This window comes from Cervus canadensis, chromosome 3, assembly GCF_019320065.1.
Source record: "Cervus canadensis isolate Bull #8, Minnesota chromosome 3, ASM1932006v1, whole genome shotgun sequence".
Taxonomy (NCBI): domain Eukaryota; kingdom Metazoa; phylum Chordata; class Mammalia; order Artiodactyla; family Cervidae; genus Cervus; species Cervus canadensis.
Window position 1 is genome coordinate 113,935,226 of NC_057388.1, and position 20,391 is coordinate 113,955,616.

Consider the following 20,391-nt stretch of genomic DNA (forward strand, 5'->3'; position numbering starts at 1 on the left):
GGCAAAAAGAAAGTGCCCAAAAGACATGTAGAAAGTAGGTAGCTTTCTTTTTTTTTTTTCCCCTAGGCAGAACTTGGTGAAAAGAAAAACTGAAAACACAATATAAAGTATACTTCTAACTTTCCTGGACATCACTTGACACTAAATTACACTTAAAGCTGATTATTGTGAATGTTAAGTACTTCAAAAAATAATAAGGAATAAATAGCAGCACGTGACTGTATCTAAATAAAATGACTATAATCATTGTTTTCTGCAATCTGTAGCAGTTTGACATTTAAATGTAATGAGTGAATTCTAAAATGCTGGACGTGAAAACGTCTCCGTGGAATTAAAAGTAAATGAAACCAAACCCTAAAGACCCTAAGCACCTGGCTTCCCTCCAAGTGACCTACCCTTAAACATACAGATCCTTCTCAGAAACAGCCAACGTTTTGACCTTAACTTGTCTTGCCCTTTAACAGTAAAATATCTTATTTCTGCCGAGCCGGTAACACAGTGTGGCAGTCTTCTAGAACTTGTCCTGTTTCCTACAAGTGGCCTCGCTGTGAAGACTAGGAGGCACACAGGGAAAGGCACTGGAGCTCGAGAGTGACGAGTGACAGGCGGCAATACCTGAGCAACGGCCTGTGGCAGGAGGGTCTGGCCGTCCCCACTCTGTGTCCCGGTCACTGCCTGGCCCATGAAGGGGAACCTGTAGAAAGAATAACTGAGCATCAAAGAAATATTTGGAACTAACATCACCTTTACGTACTTAACCATTTTCTCTTCCAGGGAAGGAGGAGTAATGGCAATGTGTGTCTTGTCAAAAACACTCAGGCCCTGTATTTTTGTGCCCCAACCTACTACACGACTCTGTGGAGTGCAAATTCTTCCTGCTCGTGTTACTTATGATGAAAGGGAAGATCCAGAGAGATTAACTTTCCCCACAGGGACTAGCGTGGTTGCATTGCCCGTGAGGCTGTCTCAGAGGGTCCACTCTATTATGTGCCTCATTATACATTAAAATTAATTCAAATCTTTTAGAAAATAATGAAGGCATAGTTTTCTTAGAATTTATGTAATCAAGCTGTTATTCTGATCTTTATTTAAAACAAAAGATGTATCTCAATTATTAAGACGCTTCATATATCTTTATGCCTAAAAGTTAGAGCAAATCAAAAACTGGTCAGACCAAGAAAAAGTCTAGATGGTTAAAAGTATCTGGCAAAGTTAAAAGTTAAAAGTATCTGGCAAAACATTACTTATTCTAGTTAAAAAACTTCAGAAACATTACTGCTTTGAATGAAAACACTGCATGTAGAGTTACCAAATGCATCAACGTATATCTTCCAAATTATTTATCGAACATTATAATTAATGTCTAAGTAGATAATTATGCCTAACATTATAATTAATGTCTAAGCAGAATTTGGAACACATGCTTTTTAATTTTTTTACTCAGCTTTTTGATTCATCTGTTGCCCCCTGGCCCCACTACAGCCTGGGGTGGAATGGTCTCTCAATCCGCTGAGCTGTCCATCACCCTCGGTCAACTTATGCCACCATGTGGAGGAGGGACCATCATCTCTGCCTCTTCAAAGATCTCAGCAGAAGCACTAACAAGTCGCCAGGTGACTAACACATCAGTGTATCTAAGTGGTAGAGACCTGATGCTGAAGGAGCAAGGGTTTCGAATCTCAGGTCTGTAGTGCAGAATTAAATTTCCTTCTATTTTGACTACAGGCAGCAAACTACAGTATTATCAGCAGTACTGTGACTTTTCACAAGCAGAACTTGTTATTTTCATGGCAAAAGTTGCTGCACAAACCCAATCAGTCATTTAGGTTCATCACATCATTCTTTTGAAGTTACGGTAGTTATTAGACCTATTGCCAAATTTGTTCATGTATTAGAGAAGCACATATACTGTAACTTTCACATTTAAATAGCTGTATTTCAAATATAATTGATCTCCTCTGTAATATTATGTTTTTGGTTTGGCATTAAAATATTCTGAGGAGTTCAAAGGCTTTACTGGAATGTCAAAAAAGTCCACGACATAAAAAAGTTAAGAACCCTCATGACAGAGAAAGTGTTCACAGACGCTGTGCATATAAGTCATTACAGTCTCTTCTTTGATCTCAACAATGCTTCTCAACCATTTCCAAAGTATCCAACAAAGCACCTTTGAAGAACTGTGTTTAAATTCATGTAGACTTCATATTCAATTCCACGATCATCCACACTCAACAAGCAATTAGGCTAAATTGAGGCTCTATGCCTACTCTATGGACAGAGGTTCTCAAACAGCAATATACAAAAGAACCACCCATGGCGCGCGCTAAAACTACAAGCACCACCTCCAGATCCTCTGATTCAGTATGTCTGCGGTTGAGGAAAGGAACCTACATTTTTTAAAAAAGCTACCACATAAATTCTGAAGATGGTCCACAATCAGAACTTAAGAAACACTGCCTGTTGTTATTTAACATCCCTTTGGGGGGTGTAAATAATTTCAGAAATTCAGAGAGTCGAGTAACTCATAATCTTCTCTAATGTATAATTTTCACATTTTTTCCTATTAATAGTGAAAAGGCTTATAAAGTTTCAAAGTGCTAACTGTCATATGTCCTCTGATGGAATAAAAAACCTTCAGACTAACACACTATCTTCTGTTCTCAGCACAGAACAGTTTAATGTCTGTTTTCCTGCTCACCCTTGCCTACTGAGGATGAAGCATGTCCCAAGCAGTTTTTGGTCAGCATTACCTACTCCAAAGTATTTAAATGAGCATGTGCTTAAATATGTTGAATTTCCTGCTTAGTCAAGTCAATCTTGCAAACCATTCTATGATGCTTTATTATGTTTACCCTGAAATGAATGAAAATTCAATCTCTACATTCGTACAGCATTTTGATCATATTCAGCTGACATCACAACCAATTGGAATAATTACTGTTCATTCCTAGAATACAAGTTTTGAGTCACTGTATGCTCCTTCTAGTAACTGGTAATAATTTCATGCACTTTTGACGCACAGTAACAATGAGAAACATCTTTACCTACCTGTTCATAACCATTGGTGGCATGCCCATATTGTTTTGTGCCATTACTTTATTTATGCCCTTAAGGGCCACCATTTTGGCTTTCATTATAGGATCTGTAATTGCATCAAAATCTAAAGAAGAAACATATTTTAAAGTTACTTATTTCACAGTACTTTGTTCAAGTGACACTAAGAAGTAAGGTAACTGTCAGAAACATTACATAACTTAGACTCTTATTCCTCGTTATTTAATAATCACTATTATAGGTCTCTATACTAGGTAAAAAATTATGAGAACCTCATCCTGAATTTACTCCCATCTAAGTGATCAACAAACACATTTAATACCTTAGTCCTGCAAGAATCTAAATAAGATATTTGTTAAATACTGGCATAAGGGAAATGATAGCAGTAACCTAAAGTGATGCAATTCCATTCACCTAAACTTTCACAAGGCTCAGCAGAATGTTCCACCATGATGAGGATCTGCACTTATTACAAATACTAAGGAATATTGCTAAACTGGTTATTACTCAAGAGAAAAATGTATCAAGTTCTTACAATAAGGATAGGTTAAGGGAAAAGACCTCTTTGCATATAGAAATGGGCTAAAATGATGGAACTGGTAATGAATGTAGGACAGAAGCTCAATTTTATTGTTTAGAAAAAGAAGCATTCAAAAGAAAAGAAAGGATTCCTTGGACACGTGTCCTTTGATCGCTAGTTCTTTCTCTTAGAGGCACTCAGGCATTTTTAGAGCATTGCTGTTTTTTTGGGGGGGGAGGGAATGTTCCCCTAAATTAGTAAGCTATTGAAATAAGTTAAAGAACTTTATATGACTAAAAGAACTGCCAAGCATTCATTGTACAAGTGAGAAGTTTACTCCTAGCATAATTTCTTTAAATTCACCTTTCAATGACTGAAAATACCTGGCAATAATGGTTAGAAGGACCCAAAAAAGATTTATTTCTATTAAGTCATCCCATAAAAAATAGAACTGAGAACATCTGAAACTCCCAAGAGTTTAATTTCTTGATTTGCTGGGGAGGAACCTTAAAACTCTTGGTTTCATCTCAAAACTGAAGAAGGAACAGAAATACAACCCTCAGTACTCTAGTCCACATGTAATTTTAATACAGAAAAAAGCTTGTAAGCATACCGCATTCCACCCAAAGCCCATGGTAATTATTTCTGAAACTCGGAGGAACTCCTACCGATATTAGGGAAGAATGGCTCAGACCGCTGACGGATCATGGCCTGCATCTGTCTCTGCTGCTGCTGTTCTTGTCTCTCTTGATCCAAAAGATCCTGTAGAAGTAGCGGCTGCTCCTCCAGAAGAAGGGGCCTCTCTCTGCTCTGCGGGGCTAACGTCTGAGGGATCATTAGCTGCTGGGCTCCAGACATGCCACTGGTCCCAGGCTGACTCGTCAGCGGCACAGGCTGACTGGCAAGTTTGCCTGTCCCAAAACTGTGGTTTACTGGCGGCTGACCCTGAATGAAGCCTGGGTTTACCTGCACACCCTGAGGGAAAGCATGGTTTAGTCGAGGGACTACTGCCACGTTAGAATTAATGGTATTATCCAAAACATGACCAGGCGGTGTCATCAGAGGGGGAGGCAAACTTGACACATGGCCGGATGGGGAGGCCGGCAAAGTTGGTGCTGGAGATGCCAACGGCCTCATGTCTGCAGTATCAGGTTTTTCGTTAGCAAGTAAACTTGAGAGAACTGGAGTTGGCCCAGGGACGCCACACGAGGTGACGGCATCCTCAGCAGGCAGCTGAGGGGCCCCACGAGCCGCACCGGGGTTGGAGCCAGGCGTTTCTTGGGTAGCCCTCTTCTCCAGCAGGTCTGCATCGCAGGGCTGCACAAGAGCCTTGTCCCCATCAGTCCTGTCCAGAGGGGCAGAGGCCGGCGGGCAGTGGGGGTCAACGGTATCTTTACCCTCCTCACTTTTCTCACTTTCACATTTGGCTTCCCCTTTAGAATCTGGAGACAGTACTTCCGTTTTTATCTCACTGCTGACAGTGGATTTTTTCCAAGGAGAAGGCTTATCAGAAGGAACCACACTTTTGTTGTCTTGCTCCTTTTTTTCGGGTTCAACAGATACACATTGATTATCTAACTTGTCATCAATTGGGACACTGAGGTCCAGTTCCTCATTGAACATGCTTTTCTTGTCTCCCAGGTCAAGTTCCGGGTCTGTATACGCGATGATATCGAACTCTCCCGACCGTAAAAGGTCATCCAGGTTGGGGTCATTAGCTTCCAAATTCCCCAGAGTATCCAATTCGTCCCCCTTGCCGTCCTCTGTATCCAGGTTTAAATTTTCAAGATCCTCGTCATCTAAGTCTTTGACTTCAACCCCTTCGAGGTCTTTAACATCGAGTTCTTTGACAGACGGGTCATCAGAATCAAGCTTTTCTTCGAGACCATCAGAAGGCTGGGCAGTTATCTGTAAATTTTCAGATGTCATTTCAGCTGGCACAGAGGCTGACAAAGGGGCCTCTGAGAACTCACCACCCAAGGGATGACTCAGAGACCTCATGACCACAGCAGACGAATGGACAGCATGGCTCTGCTCTTGCTGAGATGGTGGCACTTGCTCCAAATTTGGGTGCATGGGCAGCTGAGGAGGGAGACCTTGGGAGGGTCGTCTCATGGGGTCTGGGTGTCTGGGGCCTGGGAAGTCCGGCCGGGGAATGAAGCTTCCATGGCGGGGATGGGAGGATGCCTCAATGATGTTGCTAGGAGCAGCAGGGAACGGCAGCCGGGGCCTCCCGTCCGGGGCCCGGTGCCTCAGCTCAATGAAGGCCTGGCCCAGTATGTTATGCTGCTGAACTGGCAGGCTCTGTGCTGGAAAATGTGCAGGAAGTCCACCGGGATTATTCATTGGTGAGTTATTTAAAGGCCTGGGCATATCTACAGATAGAGACCTTCTGAGCTGTGGAGGAACTCCAGATCCTTGCATTTGTTGAGGAGGTACAAGGAAGCGTTCCTGACCTGACAAGGTGCCATGACCACCTCCTGGAAATCCAAACCTAAAAGAAGAAATAAACAACACAGATCATTAACATAAAGTATTGTACTGAATTCAGAGTTAGGTTGATAAAAAGGAAGCGTTTTAGATTAAATACTGATAGGACTTCCCTGGTGGCTCAGATGGTAAAGAACCTGTCTGCAATGTGGGAGACCCGGGTTCGATCCCTGGCTTGGGAAGATCCTCTGGAGAAGGAAATGGCAACCCAGTTCCTTCAGCACTTTTGTACTTCAGTACTTTTGCCATGAAAATCCCATGGACAGAGGAGCCTGGTGGGCTGCAGTCCATGAGGTCACAAAGAGTCAGACATGACCGAGTAAGTGCACAAAATGTTGCCAAATGTAATAATGACTTAGTAAAAACAAAATTATCACCATTAGAAAGTATTTATAAAGAATCTATATGAACATAAACTTTTGCCAAATACTCGACAGTAAATACCATACCTGAGCTCTGATGACATCTAACAGACACCATAAACAAAGACAAAGGAAAACAAACAAGCAGATGGAATCGGTTGTTTACAAATCAGCATTACTACTGGAGTTGCAAAGGCAGCTATGATATGGAGGAAGCTGTTTTAGGGGGACGCTTGAATAGGAGGTCTAATGAATTTTACCAGAGACTTCAGGTCTCTGCATATAAGACAACAAAGGCATGATGACTGGACAGATTAACCTGTTTGCTCAAAGAATGAGAACCAGGGGTAGTAAGACAAGAATGATAGGCATTATTTGTAAAGACTCAGTAAATGAATGAATTACAGAAAAACTTTTATTTATATTGTACCTCATCCTAGAAAGAAAGAAAGGCAAGTTACAAACAAATACGGGTTTTCCAGGTGGTGCTAGCGGCAAAGAACACGCTTGTCAATGCAGAAGACTTAATAAAGAGACACTGGTTCCAACCCTGGGTTGGGAAGATCCCCTGGAGGAAGGCATGGCAACCTACTCCAGTATTCTCGCCTGGAGAACCTCATGGACAGAGGAGCCTGGCGGGCTACAGTCCATGGGGACTGAAGCCACTTAACACGTACAAATAAATATAAACAGAGAAACAGGAATAAAGTAAGGAGAAAGAAAAAAGAAAAACAAGGGGAAGACTCTAACATGAAGGTAAGTATTAGACTAAAAGATATACCTGATAAAATGAAGAGCATGTTAAAGAAATGCCTCCTCATTACAACTCAGGCCCGCATTCGGCTTTGACCATTCCACTAGCCATTTCAAAAGAGAAAACCACTAATTTTACAACCCTATTTCATTCATGAGAAGTTCCTACAGGAAATCATCCTTTCGATTTGGAAATTCCCATGAATATTTACAGTGTAAATTAAAACTAAAAATCTAAGAAGAAAATAATTCACATCACATACTGGACTGAATATGGCAGTAACATATTAGAGATTTGATTAGTATGATAAACAATATCATTGTGGCTGTAACGTAATGCTAGTACAGTCAATATTTAATAACAAAGGGAATGTTTTTAGTCTGTAGAGTACTTAGAGGTTTAGAAAAAATCTATGACCTCTCATTAGTGGAAAATAACATTGATTTTATCTCAAAGGAATCAAGAAGTAAAACTGAGCAACGAGGTCTTGATGAAGAGTCATGTCAAAGAATACATGAATGTACAAAACGCCGAATCACGCCGCAGTACACCTAAAACTACGCAGCACTGCGAATTAACCACACAATTAAAAAGGGCAAGAAGAAGTCCTTTCAGTCGGGCATCCCCTTCTGTTGGCAGTTTACTCTGGCGTGAAACGGAAAGCCTTACCTGAATCCATGTGGCCTCATCCCCATACCGCTGACATCAGGATAGACTCCACGGGCCTCCTTCGGGAAAACGGTGTATCGAGGTCCCAGAGGAGGGACCATGGGAGACCTGATGCTCCCAGGGTATGGGGGTGGAGGCCGGGCAAACGCCTGGCCGACGCTCTCTGGCTGCCAGTGTGGCGGGGGCCCCGGGTGGGGCACTGCTCCTGGGTCCTGGGTCCCCTTCTCCTGCCGACCAGCCATCTTCTTCTGCTGCTGCTGCTGGAGGATGATCTCACGGAGCTTCTGTCGCTGGATGTAAGGAAACACAAGGTGACTGGGACTTCTGCTGACCCGTGCCTTTTTCAGCCTCAATGATTCTAATACTCCACTATGGTACTATTTGAATCTTAGTATTTCAAAGTATGATAAAACATGAGTTACACTTAAATAGTCAATAGGTTTTAAAAAAATAAACATGATTTGGGTCCTTTTCCTTGCCATATAACCACCACAGAACTGAAGCTTTCATATTTAAGAATTCCCCTACAAACTCATGAAGACTGAAATTAGATAAAAGAGTAAGTCCAATTCACTGGTGTTGATTCTACCAATTTCACTTTTCTTTGCAGTATGACAAATTCTACTGAAAAGATCGGCTTTAACATCTGTATATAAGTTACTTGATAAAACAGCTTTCTCAAATAATACATCTAAGACAACTAAGAAGACTCAAGCTGTTTACCTGTCTCAATTTCTCTGTATCAGCCTGGGACATGTTGACAGTGCTCTGCGTGTCAGTGACCCCTGAGGTGGGTACGGGTCCGGGAAGCTGGGAGACGCTGGAGAACTGCTGGCCTTGTGGAGTCATGGGCGCGTTGGAAGGTGCCCCAAAGCTTCCCTCAGACCCAGGCCGTGGCTGATCAGCAACATCATGGGCAACCTGACTTGTTCCAAAAGCATCAGGCTGCGGTCTTGGAGTCATGGGAGGCTGATCGTAGGGGTCACGGGGAGCAGATGGGGAAACACGGCTAAAAGTGTCTGAAAGACCAGGACCAGGCGGCCTGGGAGTCTGGGAACAAGCATCAGGCGGCCTTACCAGAGGGCCAGGTAAGGCTGCTCCTCGAGTATGTGCTTGCAGGAAAGGATCCTGGTTTGGCATGAGGGCTGGTCTTGTTGAAGACCTAGTAAAACCCTCTGAAATCCTTGGCCGTGGTGCTGCTGGTGTTTGTGAGTAAGGAACAGACATTCCAGGTCTTGGCGTTCCAGGAGGATGAGCATATGGGTCAGAATGCCTCTGACTGGCTGCAGATGTAGCAAATAAGTCTGCTTGTGCAGATGGCCGTGGGGTTGGCGGCTGCTGACTATATGGATCCATTGTGGTAGGCCGGGGAGTTCCAGGAGGTTGAGAATAGGGGTCTGGGTTGGAGCGAGATGTTCCTGGGGGCTGGGAATAGGAATCTACAACAGGTCGTGGAGTTCCTGGAGGCTGGGAATACGGGTCCTGAGATGTTGGCCTTGATATGGGTCCAGGCTGGGAAAAAGCCCTCGAGGGATGGGAGAAAGATTCATTCATTGCTGGATGTGGGGTGAGGGGAGGCTGGCTATAGGGATCACTGGACTGGTTATGAGAAAAGCCGTCTACAGGTCGTGGTGTCAACGCAGGCCTTTCATAAGGGTCGATGGACAATCGCCTTGGTGCCTGGGACACTGGCCCATAAGGATCCTGGGAGGGAGGAGGGGGCTGCATCGGAGCTTTAAAAGGGCCGGGACCACCATCGAGAGGAGCAGGTGTCAACAAGGGTCGAGCATACGGGTCAGGGATCCGCTGTCTCTGAAACGCATCTGCCCGAGATGGTTTGGGGAAGTGGTCACTGGTGCCAGGGGCGAGAGGGCCTTGTGAGGTCTGCTCAGAAACGGCAGGAGACCGGGGCAGGCCAAGGGGCTTGGGAAATGGCTCTGTCATCACAGGCCGAGGGGTGTCTGGAGGCTTTGCATAGGGGTCACTGCCTGCCGCAGAGGCGGTGCATGCCTCTCGGACCGGGGACGGCCGGTTGGCCGCGGCCTCGCCCATCTGAGGCGGCCTGGAGCCCGACGCCAGCGGCCCACAGCTCTCTGCAGGCGCGGAGTTTCTTCTGGGAAAGCCATGGCCCCCGGGAGGCGGCCGTGGGGTACCCACCATTTTCGCGTAAGGGTCCACTGGAGACGGGGGTCGGGAGTTAGACGATCCAGGGGAAAACACCTGTGGGGACGGGGGCTGAGAAGGCTGAGCCTGAGACAGACTCTCTTGCACCGACAGCCGCGAGGGTGCCGGGGGAGGCGGGGGAGCTTGTGGCTTCACAAACACGTCATCTGAGGAGGCGGGAGCGGGGGTGCTGGGCAGCGGCTTTGTAAACAGGTCCTTGTGGAATGACTGGGCGGGAGACAGACTTCCATTGCCGGGCTGCGGGGTCAGGGGACTCTGGATCCCACTACTGGGCGTGTCAGAGCCGGACAGGCCCATCGCGGGCTGAGTGCCGAACTGCTGCTGCTGCTGCTGCTGCTCGCTCTTCACCTGCTCCAGCTTCTGCGTGGCTTCGATCTTAGCCTGCTGCTTGCTTTTCTGACGCATTTGCTGTTGAAACAGGAAAACAAGCCTATGTTTAAGGAAGAATATAGCACCCCCGTGGGGTGAGGCGGGGGCAACAGAAAATGTGTTTGCTGTCATCAGTTTCCAGATTGCTCCTGTATTAAATTATAAATTCCTAAAGAGAGGAGAGAGCTATTCACCCGAGCATACCTAATGTCCACAAAAGTATATTGCTTATAGTATTTACTATAACTTCCCAAAGTTAACATAAATGTATTTTACTGAAAAAAGGAAAGCCTATTTTTAATCAGATTTTTATATTCTAGAAAGAACTGTATCTGAAATGATGACATAAATAGCTCTTTTCTCAAAAACCAAAAAACCAACTTAAAAAGTCAATTCTTAAAAATAAACCCAAAAGACACACACCTGTCTGAACTTCCATTCCTGTTCATGTTCCGATTCTCTTTGCTTTAGTGGATCTTTAAAAAGATCCGAATCTATGCGAGAGCTGGGATCGATGCTGTCTTGCTGTTGCTGCCTTTTCATGGAATCATTTGACATCTGTACTTTATTAATGCGTAAAGCAGCTCTGTTATCTCTGGCTTTTTGCTTTGAAAAAAGGAGAAGAAGATTATCTCCCAGTGTATGTTAAAACTAGAAAAACTATGAAAAACTTTATCATACCAAAGCAAGAAAATATCAGGTTAAATAGTTGAAATATTATCCTTACAGCCTCTTACATGAAAAGACAGACGCTACCCCAAATCCCCCTTTCATAAGGCATGTTTCCATTGAGGACTTACTTCCATCTATTTGAACAAGGTTAGAGAACCCAGGTGTAATCTAACATTTTTCAATTCTAATTCTGGTAAGAAACTCCTCAAAAAAAGGAAAGATTAATACCTCTCTCAATGTACAGAAAAGGAGAATACCAACAGAATTCTCCAAATCTAGAATCAGGAATTTGAAGCTTAACATTCAAAAACAAACAAATAAAAAACCCACCATTGAGAAACATTAAAAATACCCTGCCATTACCTCTACCAGTCAAGGGAAAACAAAGAATCATAAACACATTCCCCAAAACAGAAATGTTTTGCTTTATCCAAGCGGTCAATATCACTGACAATACATATGCTGAAGATCAAAGTAGAAAGTAGCTGCATATTTTTCAAAACAATAATGTAGATTTAAAATGCTTTAAAATGAAAGCAAAGATTTGGATGGAGTTGACAGTCTTAACTTGGCTCTTTGGGAGAAAATAATTCACTATCTGAACGGTGAATCTTATAAAACACCCTAATAAGTCCTGGCAAAGCCCATATTTCAAAAACTCCTTCACAGTGTCCAGATATGTCTCTTTTAAGATACACAAAGATTCTCTACTAAACTTAATACAAAAAGGGCTTATTGTGGAAATAACTGAGGCACATTAATGCAGTTGCAAAAGTTCATACTTTTCTGAAGTGATGAAACAATTTAAAAGTGAAATGAGTTAGCCATGCTCTCAGAATAAGTGACTTCAATCTTCAACATGCTGGTTGGTTCTGTTCACCAGCTTGTGAAAATGTGAGGAAATCACTATAAGACAAAGCTGGTTATTAGGTGTACAAGTATTCAACATAGGTTTTTTCTGCAATGGAAAATTTTTTTTATTAAACTAAGACAATGAGAGTAAGGTTCAAGTGTTGTGTTGAAGGATGTAACACACAGGAGCTCTGTAAATACCACATATGGTGCTCTCTCCTGTGAACTTGCTTTTCTCCACAACTTGGCAATTTGCTTCACTCTAGTCGTCCAGTCTGCAACAAAAGCACAGAGCATACACACTTACAGAGCCACAACAATGGCGTGTCTTAATAAAACAGTTGGTAAACTACTAACGGTTAAATCTGGCTTGTCCATGTTTTCTTAAGTGAATAGTCCTATATTTAGTTCTCTGTACACTACTGAGCTCCTGGTACACAACAGGCCAAACATACCTCTGAATGCAGTGCTGCCTCACTAACAATCTCACTTGCAGAGCTGAAGTTTTTACACCAAAGTTATAAGCAGCCAAGATAAAGTTAAGCCAAATATAATAAATTCCCTCAACTATGTAAGATGCTAGCAGAATCAAAGCTAAAAGTTTTGGAAAACATCTATGTATGAGATAAGTCTATCATGTTGACCAAAAGGAAGTAACCAGTATTAAAAATAAGCATCAGTATTTGCTCACAACAAAGACAGGAGAAAGCAGTGATTTAAACCTGTGTCAGGACAGGACTGAAACTGAAGTTTGGGTGAGATCAACAGTCAGCAATACATGTACAAATGGTTCTGTCTATATTTAGAAAAAGAGCTTCAACAAAGCCAGTGACAAAGGCAATCAGCTGAGAGGCCAACAGCTGTAACATGATATTTCATGAGTTCTAGAATCGCACGGTACATCTATTAAAGGAAATTACTTTTAAAAAAGAAAACCTATAGCATCAATCTAAAGACAATTTACACTGACGTTTTAAGTGACTTAACAGACCTTTCTAAGCAGCAAAAGAAGTGTAATTAAAAAAAAGAATACTTGAAGAATGTGTATATTGCTTTAACTTTTGATAAATTGATTTATCAGCATTAAACCACTGATTTCTATTGTTAGATAATGTAGCATTTATTTCTATACATGATGAATAAAGTACTACAAGGCATCTGAACCAAAAAGGCACATAAGAGACAGGGATCATCCATAAGAAAATACACTTCTAGGTACCCTTCTAGTAATTTAAAAGCGCCGTTATGTTGACAGCTGGGAAACTATTTCAAGACAGAGCTTAAATGTCCTTTTCAAATGCTGGTTTGTCTTGCAACATTAACTCAAGATAATAAATCAGCATTTGCTTACAAATATTCTGTCGGTGACATTTCGTTAACCCAAATGTTTCGTCCTTCAGTTAATAAGAATGTTCAAAAAATGGTAACACCGCACCATCTGCTTTTTTTAAACAGGTTGGACAGTTGGGAAGAAGGGGAAATAATGAGTTAGTTTCCATGTGAATAATACTTGGAACTGGGTATAATTTAGCCTAACTTAATACTTCTGATTAGATAATAAATTTCTATTCTAGGAATTTTTTTTTTTTTTAAGAAATACACATGTAACACAATACTGACTTCCACATATTTAAGAAGACTGCTAAGAGCTAGAATTGTTTCATTAACTGAAATTAACTCTGAGGAAATATGCAAATGAGTACAGGGCTTAGGATGAAGAAAATGCAAGGTGTCTCTAGGTATCTAGGGAATCTTCACGATGTGCAATCATACTAGGTAAGAAATGATGACGACACTGGGCCCTCTAGTGCAGGGAAGCAAAACCCCAACAGCCTGTCAGCACCCGTGTGGGAAGGCCAGTCAAAAGGAAAGCAGTGGCACACCCAGCACTTACCCGGGAACTCTTCCTTCAGGTTGGGGAAATTGATATTCGTGTAGAGGACTGGAGCTACCGTTGCCATTTCACCCAGGGCCTCCTCCTTCTCCCACTTCAGCGTGCTCCTCTGGGCATTTGACAGCGTGTCATTTTCTCCCTCCACAGGGGGAGCCGATGTCGTCCATGAGTTGCTAGGATCACCAGCCATTGGATTAAACGCCGGATTTTTATCCCTGCCAAATGATAAACAATTTTACTTCATAAACACAGAATAGTTTTCTAAGTACTATGGTCAAAGTACACTTTCTTTAAACCCATAGCTACAATGTTTGATGGGTTTTAGCAAAAATCACCATGATTTTAAGACACTAACACTGGTCACAGTAAGTCAGACAGATAAATACCTATATAACAGAAATGATTTATGTTTCCATATAAAGTCAAGGCTTTCAAATACCTGGCATCGGCATAGGGGGATTGTGCTACGGCAGGGAAAGTTCCCAGTCCACTTCCGGGAGGTAAAGAATTGTGCGGGAGGTGAGGACTGGGTCCAATGAGGCCGTTCATGAGTGGCATCCGTGAAAAAACATCTTCAAAGAAGAAAGCGGTGAATTGGTTTGCATATTATTCAAAAATAATTTAAAAGCAGCAGAAATATTTCTAAATAAAAATGTGTAATACTACTCAAAAGCAGAATGTCCCCCCAATATTATACTGCAAAATACTGCTTAAAGAGTGACTTTTGGCTATAAAATTCTGAAATATTTCTCTGTAATTCTGTTTACTTCATCATGGTATGATGGGAGTAGCATGTCTTCTGCAGTCTGATGCCCTGGGCTTGAATCTTCATTCTGATACTTGTGAGAAGCAGAATCAATCACTATTTCTATAAAATGAAGGTGTTCTGTAATATATGTAACTGGCATATATTACATATGCAGTTTTCAGCACAGTGCCTACTATACAGTAAGTATGCAGCACATATGAACTCTAAGAAAAAAAATCAATCTCAAGAAATGATAGCTAAGTTTTATCAAATCCTCTTCTTCACTCAAAATTTATGAACAGATATTCCATATACAAATAAAAATCCCACCTATTATTCTTAAATTGGCACTTTATCTCTAAAGTGGTTTGAAACAAGCAATATTTCACCTACCATTATAAATTAGATGATTACTGTAAAAAAAATATATAATTTGTTTTTAACCTAATTTTTATTACTTGGAGTTTCAGGCACCAAGTCCATTTTAACTCACATTCCATCACCTTCACATCTTTCCTCACAGACATTAGGCAAACCATAATAAGACCACCTTGTGTTTCCCCAAACTCTCCACAAACACAGAACTCCAACCCTTATTGTGATCGTCTGTTTTCCTAAACTATTTGGTAGTAAATCAACTCTCCTTAGCCAAGCAATTTTCCAGCCCCCCCCAAAAAAAGCACACACACAAAAACACCTTTTTTGAGTGTATCTTCAAAAATCCCTTCCATAAACTTACAGTGGTAATCATTTCATGACGTAAGGTAAACTGTTATGCTATATACCCAAAACTATAAAGAGCTGTACGTCAGTTATCTCTCAATAAAACTGGAAGAGGGGAGAAAACCCCTCCAACTTAGAGACACACTTTCAAGTAATAAATACATGGCCTGTACTGATAATTGTAACACTCAGAACAACACTGAAGATCCACACCTGTATCACCAGTTAGTTATGCAAATAAAAATCAGTCATGAGGTTAGCTACTACTTGGCACCCCTGGCATAATGACAGAGCACTCCTAACCTGATCATTTGCCAAATGGTTAGAAAGAAGAATAATCAGAAGTGCCTTGCCCATAACACGCTCTGCACCACAGGGTTTCCCGTCAGCTAAACCATGACAACCCTTAAGTTTCTGTCTGAGGATACTGGGGCTGAATGCCCACAGATCTGCAGGCTCTGTCTCAAGGGTACTGGTCCTGGAAACACCTGACATCAAGTTAGGGCTCCTCCTGCAGAACAGCAGGGCTGGGTCCACTGGTTTGGGATGCCACAAGAGCCCAGTGTCTGAGGACACCTAAACTATCTCCAAGGATTAGATAAGGAGCAAGATTTCTGGAAGCATTCCAAGTAGAATGCTACTGTATTTTCATCTTAAAAGAAAAGGGGGTTCCACTAAGCAATGTATTTCACTGAAAAATATCATGTGTCTTTCATGTAATTAGGCTAAACTAGAGCTCCCTTCCTGGCCCTGAGAACGTGAGCAGTCCCGTGGCGCTCTGCCGTACTGGAAGCTTACGTAACAGCAGCAGCTATTACCTATTAGCCTGGCCCTGTACTAAAGGCTTTACATGCGTTATTAACTCGCTGGTCCTCACACCAACTCCATGGAATGGGTTATTATGTGTCGCTCCATTTATGCAAAAAAGAAGACAGACAGACCCAGAGATATTAAACACCTGTTGCTGCTGTACACATAAATAAATGCAAACCATTTTTCCTTTATTATGATTTTAATTAGGAGGTGGTCTCCACCTGCTACCCCGCCGCTCTCAAGTTTACCATGCCTGGTCATACTAGCATCTTATTCAACGCGCGGATAAGAATTTGATTGAAAAGCTACTTCACGTAACCTCCACTTAAAGTGATTTCAAGTTGCTCTGCTCAGTCTTCCTGAAGTTCCCCTTCTCCGCTTTCTGACCTTCCGTGTAACTGTCAGCACGTCACGCTCTGCCCTCCCCTCCGCTCCTACCAGGCTGCTCCACTAAGGATCACAACAGTCTTGAACGATCCAACGAAACAACACATCTTTTCCTCTGCTTGGCCTTATGAACGGTTTAACGAGCGTCACTTCTAAGATCCTATACCTCTCACTCACTGTCTCCATCTCTGGTTTTCACTTTCATCTAACCCTTAAAAGAGGGGAAAAAAGGAGCATGCAATTGTATACTAATATAAACCAGTTGTTAAGCATATAATTTATTTCATTTAATTAAAAAGAGTTCAAGATTCTACATTCTACTGAAGTATACTCTTTTAAGAAATCTTACCTTTCTGATCACTACACAGACAAGCCCTAAGTTTTTATCTACAGCTCTGAACAAATGCCTGTAAGTCAGAACAATGTATACGCTCATTTCTAACAAAGTAAAAACGGCCTAAAACTAAGTTCATTACATCTCCACCCGCCCTCTACAACACACACACATTCTGTCTGTCTCTCCTTTGTTCCAGGTTTCAAGTTTACAGCATGACTGATTATCTTCTAGGCCAGCCTGACATATATATAGCCCAGTTCAGTTTCTTTCCTTTTTCCTCACATCATACACCCAATTGGTAGCACGCTCCTACTTATGCTAACATCGCTGTCTATCAAATCCATTTCCTCCTTTCAGTTACTACTGAAGATATATTCACACGGAACCCAATTTTTCATTCAGTCCCAACTGAAATAAACTCATCAATATACAACTTCTTCCCATCCCAAATCCACTTCCAAAATTAACACCAGAGCTACTTTGCCAAAACCTGTGACTCACTGGATCATTTCACTGGTGTGAGATCTCCAAAGGCTGGAGGAAAAAAGGCCAACTGCCAATGCCTAGCTGTCCAGACAAAACATAGCCCCAAAGTTGCACTTTCTAATTTGGCCTCCATAAACACTGCCCATTTTACCTCTCCTCCTTTGCTCTGGGAAGTAGCAGAGCTGCCATTCCTAAACAGGTACGTGTTTCCCTGCATGTGATCTGACCACATTTTATCCTTAAGTTATTCTTCTTTCAAACACAAATGCTGAAATATCAGAGACTCTTACAGCTCTGAATTATGCTCATTATAATGGACATGAGTTTGAGCAAACTCTAGTAGATAGTGAAGGACAAGGATGTCTGGCATGATACAGTCCATGGGGTTGCAAAGACACATGACTGAGCCACTGAACAACATCAACAACAGAAATGAGTTGTCTAACTGAAAGTCTGCAATACTACAATTACAAACTCTGGTGGGTTGTCAGCCTTAGTCATCCCTGAGTTACACGTAAGCACGAGGCCAAAACCCAGCTCCCCTCCAAGTAAACACCAACCTCCCTAATCCTCAGTATCTTATTAAACATGAGATTGCACTCTGAAATGATTTAAACAATGATCATAAAACCTTTTTATAAAGGAATACATCTTTAACTGATTTGATTTTTGAAATAGTTCTAGTTCCAGAAAACTTGGGAGATAGTTGCTTTTATTTTTATATCCTGTGAAGAGAAACACGGAAGAGTTCTTAGTCATTAAGAAAGTGTATGGGAACAATTATGTCAGGAAGCACTTATGAATCTGTTTGATCCAAATGTAAATCACATTTGGGGTCTAGCAAACATCATGGTAAATTGATGTTTAGTGGCTAAACTGGTAGAAACTAAAACATTTCAATTATATGCATTATAGAAATTTTCATGTATACACAAAATTGGTGGCTGAGGTAACATTAAATTATTTGCACTTTTCAGCACTTACACAAATACAGTGTATGAGTTTATAAAAGCATCATTATAAGTCATTCAGTTCAGTACAGAAACACAAAGCAGTGACAACGGGATATAGAGAGGACCCAATACTCAAATTATCAAGAATATAGTCTAAAGCAGTATCTCCTTACCTATGCCCACAAAATTTTGATCCTAGCCTATCAGATTTCAGCTCTTCAGAAAGAGGGAGAAAGGAAAGCCTGAAATTTGTTCTGCAACTAGTTACAAATAGGTAGAAGAAAGCGTGTTAAACAAAGTAGGCAAATTTCCACAGAAATAGGAATTTCAGTCGACAGTGGTAGGAAGGGCACCGATTTACTCTGCAAGAATTTACTGAGGCCAAGTTCTGTGGCAGATAAACAGTGAAGACAGCTGTGACTCTAGCCTTCAAGGAGCTCACCATCTACAGGGAAAACCATAATGCCCCAAATGGGCATTTATATTTGCACCACACCCTAGGAATGGAAAGCACGGGGGGAGTGTGGGCGTGGAGACTTGCTGACCACGAAGGGCCGGACTGAGACTCAGAGCAGATGGATGAGTCCAAGGCAGCAGGTGAGGGCTGAGCAGTTCTGCAGGAACAACTGAGGAAGGTGACGCGGGACCAGGACTCGGGGCAGGGAAGGAGGTGGGCACTGTTAACAGGGGGCACTGCCAGTGAAGCGGGCAAATGAATTCTGACCACAGAGTGAGCCGCTGAGTTCCAGGGAATGGTGGGGAGGTGGGGGTGTGACTAAGGAATTCAGAGGCTGGTCCTACCCCATCAGCACAAAAGAGGACCCACTCCAGTCAAGCCTGCGTGCATGGCAGCCGAGGGGCACGCGGCAGCCGACGCAACACGAGGGGGCACGCGCAGCAGGGCCATACTTACGACACTTGTCTAGAGGCGACGTACCCTGGCCGTGCACGGGCAGCAGCGGGGGCGCAGGGGGCTGCGGCACGGGGGGCGGCGGCACGGCGGCAGGACTGAGCACCGCGGTAAACAAGTCTTCCACGTCCTTGCCCCCGAGCTCTAGGAGACACGACCACAAGGACAGTGCGGTTAAGAGACCACCAGAGCCAGAGCACAGCGAGTGCTATTTCCATCAACAAAAGAATCAGAACACAAATACCTGGGATTTTATACAACTTGCTGAGAATTGCTCCTAGGAGAAAATAGAGAGACGGGAATATTAACTACCACCATGTCGATATCCGGATGCAATACAGTATTTGTCACAGAATGACCAGAATAGAAGTTAATTGGCATGCAGACATCTTTGAAGATCCTATTACATTTCTGCATGTCTTTAGAAAGCCCAGATGGAGGGCAAATGCTTTACCGTCTGTGACCATCTTGTCAAGTTCAGGGCTGAGGATGCCATCGAGCTGCTCTTCACTTAGAGGCCGTGAACTCTGACCCACAGTTGGCTGAGGCAGAGACGAAGGGTCATCAGCAACCGGACCAACGTCTATTCCAGCTAGAGGAGTAAGGTGTGTATATCAGAAAGTGAGTTCTGAACACTCACACAAAACGCGTTATACTATTTACCTGCATTAATACACAACAACAGGATTAAAACAGAGCAATAGAAAGCCTGTAATTCTTAATTAATCTAGATTCTTAAATCAATCCAGGGAGTCAATCAGTAAAAATTAGGCACAATGTATTTGTAAACCTAGGTTCTGCTTTAAAAGTTATGGTTTGATCAACGCAAATACATTTCCTCAGAAACAAAAGAACACTTCTAGTTCTAAATTGCTAATTTCCACACACAAAAAAGTACCATATTATTAAGTTAGGGGTCTCTAAGAAGAATCAATATATAATGTTCAATATACTTTTAACTCAAACTTAGAAAACTGTTTCAAAAGCGTGGGTCAACTATCATATGCAGGTTATAAAACAAGTTTCACACAATTAATGGAAAGCTCAAAAACTCTTAATGCTTAGTAAAAATCATCCTCTGGTGAACAATTCCAACTACAGATCTTATTTCTGAAATATTCTGTAGTCAAAAATAAGATACAGATTATGCTCATAACATGCTGTATCTTACATAAATTGCTTTTTAAGCGAGAATAACATTTTAAAATGGTTTT

The 20,391-nt window shown here is 42.2% G+C and overlaps 1 protein-coding gene across 13 annotated transcripts in view; it reads right to left on the bottom strand.

The window, feature by feature from the left end:
• The window catches only part of KMT2C (lysine methyltransferase 2C), a 257,514-nt gene that overhangs the window by 32,065 nt on the left and 205,058 nt on the right, over positions 1-20,391 (bottom strand). For 11 of the 13 annotated variants that reach the window (XR_006268679.1, XM_043464206.1, XM_043464205.1 and 8 more), the window contains 12 exons: positions 19,632-19,769; positions 19,422-19,454; positions 19,181-19,321; positions 14,260-14,392; positions 13,821-14,035; positions 12,128-12,201; positions 10,826-11,008; positions 8,573-10,441; positions 7,850-8,139; positions 4,243-6,068; positions 3,049-3,160; positions 616-694 (listed from right to left, as the gene is read on the bottom strand). Coding sequence is in view for 12 of the 13 variants with exons in the window: in XM_043464206.1 (XP_043320141.1) it covers positions 616-694; positions 3,049-3,160; positions 4,243-6,068; positions 7,850-8,139; positions 8,573-10,441; positions 10,826-11,008; positions 12,128-12,201; positions 13,821-14,035; positions 14,260-14,392; positions 19,181-19,321; positions 19,422-19,454; positions 19,632-19,769 (5,093 nt within the window). In the remaining variant the exon portion in view is untranslated. The remainder of the gene's footprint in view (positions 1-615; positions 695-3,048; positions 3,161-4,242; positions 6,069-7,849; positions 8,140-8,572; positions 10,442-10,825; positions 11,009-12,127; positions 12,202-13,820; positions 14,036-14,259; positions 14,393-19,180; positions 19,322-19,421; positions 19,455-19,631; positions 19,770-20,391) is intronic. The other 2 variants (XM_043464211.1, XM_043464207.1) reach the window with 1 other exon arrangement.